The 9,434-nt window shown below is 43.5% G+C and overlaps 2 protein-coding genes across 2 annotated transcripts in view; both read left to right on the top strand.

Moving 5' to 3' along the window:
• The window catches only part of LOC21384715, a 7,793-nt gene extending 1,633 nt beyond the window's left edge, over positions 1-6,160 (top strand). Inside the window, exon 5 of the mRNA XM_010099319.2 lies at positions 5,974-6,160. Coding sequence (XP_010097621.2) covers positions 5,974-6,160 — 187 coding nt within the window. The remainder of the gene's footprint in view (positions 1-5,973) is intronic.
• LOC21384716 lies at positions 6,135-7,935 on the top strand. Its single transcript, XM_024166416.1, has 4 exons — positions 6,135-6,372; positions 6,450-6,606; positions 7,059-7,096; positions 7,793-7,935. The coding sequence occupies exons 1-4, from the start codon at positions 6,207-6,209 to the stop codon at positions 7,933-7,935; spliced, it is 504 nt and encodes a 167-aa protein (XP_024022184.1). The 5' UTR covers positions 6,135-6,206.
• Positions 7,936-9,434: the final 1,499 nt, after the last annotated feature.

Genomic DNA, 9,434 nt, shown 5'->3' on the forward strand with positions numbered 1-9,434 from the left:
CCCCCCCCCAAGTACAACCTTGTCCCCAAGGTTGAATTTGGGAAATTGAGACTGGATGATGAAAACTGGTTCCCATGTGGCATCCGAACTGGGAAGACCTTCCCAGTGAACCAAGACCTCTAGAACTTGTTTTCCTCCCACATGACGAACACGAAAATCCAACACTGCCAGCAGCTGCACCATTAGTTTGAGCTCATCTGATAAACCAAGAGGAAGGGGCTGACCCGTGAACTCCTCCCCCTTAAAAGGCTTGAGCTGCGAAACGTGGAACACAGGATGGATCTTCGCCGTTGGAGGTAGCTTGAGCCAATATGCAACGGAGCCAATCCTCTCTAGGACTTCAAAAGGGCCATAAAAGCGCGGGCTTAACTTCTCGTTGGTTCTGCGGGCTAATGACTTCATAAAGTAGGGGCGTAGACGTAACAACACCAAGTCACCTGCAGTGAAGGAGATGTCCCGCCGATGAGCATCCGCAAATTTCTTCATGTGTTGGTGGGCGACTGTGAGATGCTGCTTCAAAAGTTCCAGCATTCGATCACGAGTTTGCAACTGCTCTTCCACCTCCTGTACGACTGCCGTGCCATCTTGGAAACGGTGTAAGGTAGGAGGGGGCCGCACATGAACCACCAGGAAGGGAGTGCATTTCGTAGAGGCATTGTAATTGGTATTGAACCAATATTCTGCCCAAGGCAGGAATGTCTGCCATTGGCGTGGTTTGTCATTCGCAAAACACCGTAAGTACGTCTCTAGGCAACGGTTGGCTACTTCCGATTGGGGGTGATATGCCGAACTGGTGTGCAATTTTGTTCCCTGTAGCTTCAATAGCTCCTTCCAAAACAAGCTCATAAAAAGAGGATCACGATCACTAACTATAGTCTTAGGCAAGCCATGCAGTAACCCCGCTGGAGAGAGGGCGTCAGTCTTGCACCGCTGGCAAGTTTCACATCGTGCGACATAATCCCGAATCATCTTCTTCATTCCCTTCCAGAAAACTACCGCCGATATGCGCTTATAAGTATATGCAAGATCCCTGAGTGCCCTCCGATAACCGAGTCATGGAACTCGTGTAACATTCTTGGTACCCATGGTGAAGAAACTGGGATGACTATCTGTCCCTTGAACAGCAAGAGACCGTTGCTACAGCTAAAAGCAGGGGCTGTCACGTCTCCCCCTTGAATCTTGGCCAACGCCTGCACATAGAAGGGGTCTTGGGATTGCTCACGACGTAGGGCGTCGAAGTCAAGCTGCTGGGGAATAGAAATCGCCATAAGACTAGCCAGGGAGATATCGTCCATTCGAGACAGCGCATCAGCCACGCGGTTGGCTACTCCGGGCTTGTATTGAACTTCAAAATCATACCCGAATAATTTGGACACTAAACGCAGCTGTTCGGGTGCCAACACGCGTTGATCCATCAGGTGACGAAGACTTTGCTGATCGGAACGAATGATAAATTGGCGGCCCAACAAGTAGTGCCGCCATTTCTGGACAGTGAGTACAATTGCTAGCAACTCCCGTTCATAAACTGACTTCTAGCGAGCCGAGGGAGCGAGTCCCTTGCTAAAATAGGCAATTGGCTGTCCCTCCTGCATGAGAACCGCTCCAATGCCAGTCCCTGAAGCATCAGTTTCTAATACGAAGGCATGGCCAGAACTGGCATACTGACCATCCTAAGCTTCAATTGCTGAAAAGCCTCCTCGGCCTGTGGAGTCCATTGATAGGCTCCTTTTTTGGGCAAGTCAGTTAGTGGTTTGGCTATCATTCCATATCCCTCGGCAAACCGGCGGTAATAACCGGTTAATCCCAGGAATCCCCTGAGTTCTCGGGGTGACTGAGGAGTTGGCCATGACGATATTGCCTGCACCTTAGCAGAATCCGCTGCAACCCCGGCACTAGAGATAATGTGCCCGAGGTAGTCAATCTGGGAACGACCAAAAGAACATTTTTTTTGAATTGGCATAGAGTTTCTCCCGAACCAGAACCTGCAGAACCAGCGCCAAATGCCTGCTGTGCTCCTCCCATGTTCTACTGTAAACCAAGATATCATCAAAGAAAACTAAAACAAATTTTCTTAAGTAGGGTCGGAATACCGTGTTCATCAAAGATTGGAAGGTGGTGGGGGCGTTGGTGAGACCAAAGGGCATCACGAGAAACTCGTAATGCCCTTCGTGGGTCCGGAAGGCTGTTTTCTCCACATCTTCCTCGCGAACTCTGATCTGGTGGTAGCCAGAGCGAAGGTCCAGCTTCGAGAAAACACTAACCCCATGCAACTCGTCCAGCAATTCGTCGAACATCGAAATTGGAAATCGGTCCGGAATCGTAATCTGATTTAAAGCCCGGTAATCAACGCAAAAACGCCAACTACCATCCTTCTTCTTGACTAGCAAAACGGGGCTTGAGAAGGGGTTGGTGCTGGGTCTAATTATGCCGGAAGCAAGCATTTCTCCCACTAGCTTCTCTATTTCCTCCTTCTGGATGTGGGGATACCGGTACGGCCTTATGTTGGGAGGAATAGCTCCCTGTTGCAGGACGATGTGGTGATCTCTAGCTCGTCGTGGAGGTAGCTCCCCTGGTACTGCAAATACCTCCTGAAAGCGCCGCAAAACTTCTTCTAACCCCTGTGGTATCGTGTCTTCCTGCGAGTTGGTAACTTCGTGGGTTGCCAGGCTGATTTCCAACAGTATACCTATTTGCTCTGAGTGCAAGGAGCGGCAAATGGCACAAAAGCTTACTCTGGAACAGCAAAGTGTGGGGTCCCCCTGCAGACACACCCAACGGCCATCGACTAGAAATTTAAGAGTAAATTGTCCCCAATCAGCCCGTACCTCCCCCAAGGTCTTGAACCAGATTACCCCGAGAACTAAATCCACGTTTCCCAAGTCGAAGGAAAAGAAATCCTCTTTCACTCGTTGCCATTGAATCATTACAGTTACGTTGTGACACACCCCCTTCTATTGGAATGTCAGTCCATTTCCAACCTGGATTTTGTGGCCCATTGATAGATCCAACAGAATTCCCAATTCCTTAACGAGAGGTGAGGCAATGAAACTGTGTGACGCACCGCTGTCGATGAGAATGACTACCTCCCGTCCATCGATTAAGCCCTTCACCTTCAAGGTCTTGGCCGACGAGCACCCATTGAAGGAATTAAGGGATAGGGCAGCGATTTCAGCCACTGTTTGGTCCCCGGTTTCATGCTCCCCCAAGCCCTTCCCAAAATCCTCCTCGCACTCCTGATCCGACTCCTCGTCAGTGAGCATCAACACCTGCAACGCTCGGCTCTTACACCAGTGACCAGGGCCAAATTTTTCGTCGCACCGAAAACATAACCCTCTCGCCTTCCGTTGTTGCAGCTCTTCAAAGGACATGTGCCGGAACCCCGAGTCCCCGACGGCATGGATTTTCCCTGTCGGTGCTGCGTTGCCTCGGGAGGACGTGTTTGCCTCACAGCTCATTTGGGATTGAAGGGAGCTTTCTTTCTGCTCGACAACTAGGTTGGAATTGTAAGGAATTGGGTTGAACCGACCCATAAATTCTCCCTTGGAGCCCCGCTCAAACCGGAATTTCCTAACCCGGTCTACAGCATCCAGTCGGTCCTCCACTTGTTGGGCCAGATCCATAGCTTCTAGGAAGTTATTGGGCCTGTGCATCCTCACCTCTGCCCTTATATCCTCCCGAAGCCCATTTAGGAAGGCCCCCTTGAAGATGGGCTTAGGCACCCCTCTCATAGACGCCGCCAGGGACTCAAAAGCATCCCGGTAATCAGCCACTCCTCCGGTTTGTTTGAGCGACATCAATCGTTCAGTCGGGTCCCCCTCACGCGCACGGCTAAATCGTTGAATCACGGCCGTCCGGAGATTCCGCCAACTGGTGAAAGGGTCTTGAGTGTCAACCCACTGGAACCATCCCAAAGCTCTGCCCTCCATACAAACCGATGCGGCCAAGATCCGTTCCTCATCTGCTGCCGGACCGGTGACGGACGGCGTCGTCCTTCCTCTCTCTCCCCCCTTTGAACCGGTGGTTCTTCTCGATAACCCACCCGGCCTCGTTCCGGTTCACGTCTTGGTGGGGTTCGCGCGTGGTTTCTGGCTGGCTCTCTTTCCGGTTGTCCTCTGTCGAAGATCCTCACCTGTCTCTGCAACAACTCTTCTATCCTCTGCATCGCCCCTTGTAGCTCACCCACTCGATTATCCAGCCTATCGACGTTCTCCTGTAGCTGTGGAACATGATCAACCATAGCTCCCATTATCAGCACACTCTCATGGACATTATCCATCCGGAGTTCCAGGGTTGCGATGCGGTCGGGAATGCGTGGCTCAGGTAGAACGTTGGCCATAGGATCGGTGGCTCTGATACCAAGCTGTTAGAACCCCGATTGATTCCCGGTATTTTCTTTATTGATTTTCTTAGTGCCGGAAGTAAATGACAGAAATTATAGATAAGAGGAATTCGATGTTCCTCTGCCTCCCTAGATCCAAACTACAATGGCAACTAATTTCCTACCTATTCCCTTTCTTACCCCCTTATTAATAGTCCCCCTCCCTCGATAAGTGAAATAAAACTAACTCGTAGCTAACTCCTTTCCCCTAGACCCTTACATGACCTCATAATAGAATTGCAACAGATTTGCCATGTCAGCACAACTTCTCAAATTAACACAGCTTCCCCTTAGGAAGTGGTATTATCCAACTTGCTCCTCCTGGAGTAAACAAACTTGATAGGAGGGATTCTAACATTACTTGTCCACATTGATTTAACTCATCTAATTCATCTTCGGGTGATATGAGATTTTCAAATCAAATGTGACCTATCCATCTATGTGGGCCTCTCATGGTCCATTTTGTTGAAAAATAATAGGATTCAGCATACGCCAGTAGCGAGAAAAAAAATAAGTAGGATGGGAACTTGAGAGGCGTGAGAACCCAGACACATATTTACGTATAGCATGTGATCCAGAAATATTCAGGCATTATAAAAATGGTAAGCCTCCCTTGCGTTTTACTTATGCGAGGAGGAGGATTGGTAGGAAGTTTGCTGCAGGTCCTGGGGAAACAAGCAAGACAGCAGGGCAGGGGAATATTGAGGGTCCGGGAGAAGGCAGTGGGACTGCATCGTTGGGGATTGGTACCTTGGGTTGTTAGGCGGTTAGTTGAGCTGGCAAAATGGTGAGAGAGGATTGGAGGGAATTGTTGAGTGCTTGGGGATCCAGGAATTTGGAGGGAGACTTTCTTTGTTAAGAAGTTTGTTAGGAATTAGCAATAAAAAGGGGGAAGAGAGTAAGCGTAGGGATTATTTTGTCGATGAACTTCTCAAAAATTGTATCTGGACTAGATCTAGAATTGGAGTGCCACAGGTCTCTCGAAAACCTGCCTATCTTTGTTAATTTTCATATTATTCAGTCAATAGAAAATCCTTGATCGATCAATTATCTGCTGCAAAATACCTTTAATGCTTGTTTTAGCCACTGAAACACCTCAAAAAAATCACATAGTAGAGCAATAAGTTAAAAAAAGAAAAGAGTTTATGTCTCTTTGCGCTAGCTGTTATGGTCAAGTTACATTTGTTTTTTGTGATTCTTTCTATTATCATACTGATTGACTGGAAATGCTGTGATATTTTTATGGTAAGCCAAATGTCTATATAGGGAAACAGATATGGTGTTTTTGGTTTATGACATGAGGGTAAGTAATAATCCTTCTGACGACTCGTCTATAGGCATATTGTTGATGTATGATTAGTTGAGGTGGTGGTTCATATTTCTATTGGTTGCTAAATTTCTGAATCCAACGCAATAGAAACAGCCATTTGAAAGTTTCAGTCCTTAGGATTTAATTAGTTGATTTGGCAATCAAGAAAAATTTACTTTCTATCAAATGTTATAAGTTGTCGTGCTTGCATTTTAGAGTCAATTATCAAGTTAAAATAAATTATTAATGTGAATTGATCTTTGAAACTTTTGAATTGGAAAATTAGGCCTATACTTATGGCACCAAAATTTGGCCTCGATGATGGTTCCAGTTCAAACTTTGATGCTACACTTGTACTTGCAACCATGCTAGTGTCACAGCTCCATGACCATCCCTCAGAGCCTGCACAAGCTGCTGCTACAACGCCTGCACAGACTGAGGGCCTATACGTATGGCACCAAAATTTGGCCTAGATGATGGTTCCAGTTCAAACTTTGATGCTACACTGTACTTGCAACCATGCTAGTGTCACAGCTCCATGACCATCCCTCAGAGCCTGCACAAGCTGCTGCTACAACGCCTGCACAGACTGAGAAAAGGGCAGGGTTTCAAGCACAAGTCAGGTCTGGAGCAAATATTTCACAACATCCATCTGATCACACCAAAATTTGGTCCGATCTTTCGGGTAACCGTTTTTTCTTAATGTTCTGATAGGAACAGTATGTTGTTCTTCAATTGGTTCAAATTCTTTTCTTTATGCAGGAAGTGCCAACAGAAATGGAAATGGCACTGAACGTAGACAGTTCCAAGAAGAAAGAAATTTAGATGCTAGTGGACAGAGAGAAATTACAAGGCTTAGTGCAATGCATATCTCAAAAGCTGCACCAGATAGAGAAAATGAACCCATCATTTCTGATACGTATCCTAAGTCTTACTGTTTGCTTCAATATTCGTTTAATTTCTGTTGTTTAGATGATATTGCTGCATGTATCTAAGTCCCAAACTGACTAATTGCTTTAATATCTATGAACTATTATTAATGATATGCAACTTTTTATAGTTTATCTTTGTAGAGTATACATGATCTTGTGCCCAGCACTTTCACAAAGTAACTGGATTCTTTGCTCCTGATACCCAGCACCCTGGACTGACATTGTAAACGTGTTTTCAACATTCTAATTGATATACCTGTAAAATGAGTATCAGCTGAATTTTTCGATGCATTTCATTATAAGAATCTGTACTTATCGATATGACATAAACTAATCCTAACTCCTAAAATTACCGTTAGGCTGATCAGGACAACTTTCTCACATGATTAATGACATTGTTCATTGGTTTTAATTGTATTTTCTTGACTGTCTATACTAGCTTCCACATGGAAAAAGGCCTTGCAGAAGAACCTCAAGGTCAGTAAGAGTAGGGGTGTCAATTCGTGTCACGTGTCGTGTTCGAGTCGTGTTTTGATCGTTTCTTTTTAAATTTGTAGTCAACCTGAACACGATCCGTGACACGAAATTTTTTAAAAATCGCAACACGAACACGACACGACCACTTTACGGGTTGACACGACACGACACGAAAATAACGCGTGACATGAAATTGACCCGTGAACCTGAAATTTACACGAAAATTGCATACTTTTATTTAGTTTTGAACATATTATAAATAACTTAAAATTCATAACACACTAAAATACAATAACATCCATTGAAATTAAGCAAATAATAGTATAAGATTTTGAGTATAACTATCATGATATCACAAGTTCATAATAAAATTAAAAATATGTAGTGAAAAATATATGTATTTTTTAGTTTTTTACGAGTTTCGTGTCGTGTTCGGGTTAGGCGGGTCCAACCCGAAATTGACCCGTATTTTTCGTGTTAATTTCAGGTCGACCAAATTCTGACCCGAACATCTTTTTTCTCAACCCTAACTCTGTGAAAATCGTGTGGTTTTTTTGTCGTGTTGTGATCCATATTGCCGGCCCTAAATAAGAGTACACGTTGGATTAACCTTGCACTAATATTGCCTAAAAAAAAAAGAAACTTGCTCTAGTATTCTTCTGCAATAGCTAAATTGTGGCAGTTTGGTGCTTTCAGATCGGTCAGAAATAAATGTTCAAGATATTTCACAACGCCATCGCAGTAATTGGGTTGATGCCAATGAAGATGATGAGGATGATGATGGTGATAAGAATGGACTTTATGTTCAGTCGACACCACCATATAATGAAGAACATTAGAGCTTCAAGTTCAATGTTGTTATTGTTAGCTGATCTAATTTTGTTCTCCCGCTCTCTTGTAAGTTCATCTAACTGCTCTTCTAATGCGCTTCATGTTTTTAGGTTCTTTTCTTCCATTTGTAATTCCGGCTGTTTTTCTCTGCTCTTTTATCAAGCAACAATTGCAATGTACCCTCATTTAGAAACTAGCGTGATTGTATCCTGCCCATGAATGATTCCTCAATCATACAATATTGGAGCTGTATCAGGCGAATGCACACAATCTTTGATATGTCACATTGTACTAGTAGCTTTTTCGAGCATAAATTATAGAAAGGTGGATATCACTTGAGCAAACAGAATTTCTGCATATAGTTTTTTCTACAGTTGAAGCAGTACTTGTCAGTTTCAGTGAGAAGCAATATGAAACTGCTACAGCAGATTGGGTTTTCATGGACATGAATTGTTCTATTCCAATTAGATGGTGAATTCCATATAGTTAAGATTTTAAGTGTTGCCAAACTCTTCAATTTCTGCGCAACGAGAACATTGCTTTTTCGGACTTGTTACCATATTATCCAGATCCAAAAATGGGGGAAAAAAAAATGACACCCTTATACAAAATGGTTCCCTCCAATATTAATATTGGACTTGAAACGCTTTTCTGTGTTATTTAAGTTGGTGCTGCTCTTCAATCTAGCTCTTTTGTCATCAGTCCAGATATGGATATATAGAATGTCCTACCACAACCGGCTTTTAAAAGTCAAGTCTTGTACCCTATTAGCTGAAAAACTTGGACTGTGATGCTTCAAAATCCTTAAGCAGTTACAGGGTCCTGTTATTATTTTCTTATAAATTTTAAAGTTGAATCCTTCTGTAACTCTTTTGTAGGGAGTTTATTTGTTTGTTTGTTATTTGTTTATTATTATTATTATTCTTATTATTATTTTGGTAGCAAAACATTCAATTTGATTCCGTCACTCTTTTGTTGGGAAGTTGTGCGTTACTTGATATGGTTTTTCAAATCAAACACAGGTGATGATGCTAAGCTTTTTGTTTGAGAGTGAAATTGCTGAAAAAGGCCTTTTGCATTTGGACGTGTAGAAGGAAGTGAAAATATAGCAGAACTGGTGACAAGTTGACCATAAATTGAGTGTCTGTGTATAGCAAAAGACATTCATACATGCATGGATATTGTATCATATTCTTTGTTGCCTTGGGTAAATAATGAGCTATATGACCAGTATTCTATATCAGTTAACTGTACCTTTTTACAGATTACTACCTTAGATGGGTACCTATTATGATAAGTCACTCTTCAGTTTGTTGATTCTGAAATATATGAAATCTGCTAATGGGACCCATTAACCTCTAGTTGCCTTGGAAAATGAGGATTTTGTGTTCTCTCATTTATGATGTGTTTGCATGATCTCTGAACAAGGCTTACATTACTGGATGTCATTTGGTTACCTATATCAGCCACTGATACTATCTGTCTCTTGTTTATTTATTTATTTATT

Source organism: Morus notabilis, unplaced genomic scaffold (assembly GCF_000414095.1).
Source record: "Morus notabilis unplaced genomic scaffold, ASM41409v2 Scaffold3996, whole genome shotgun sequence".
Taxonomy (NCBI): Eukaryota; Viridiplantae; Streptophyta; class Magnoliopsida; order Rosales; family Moraceae; genus Morus; species Morus notabilis.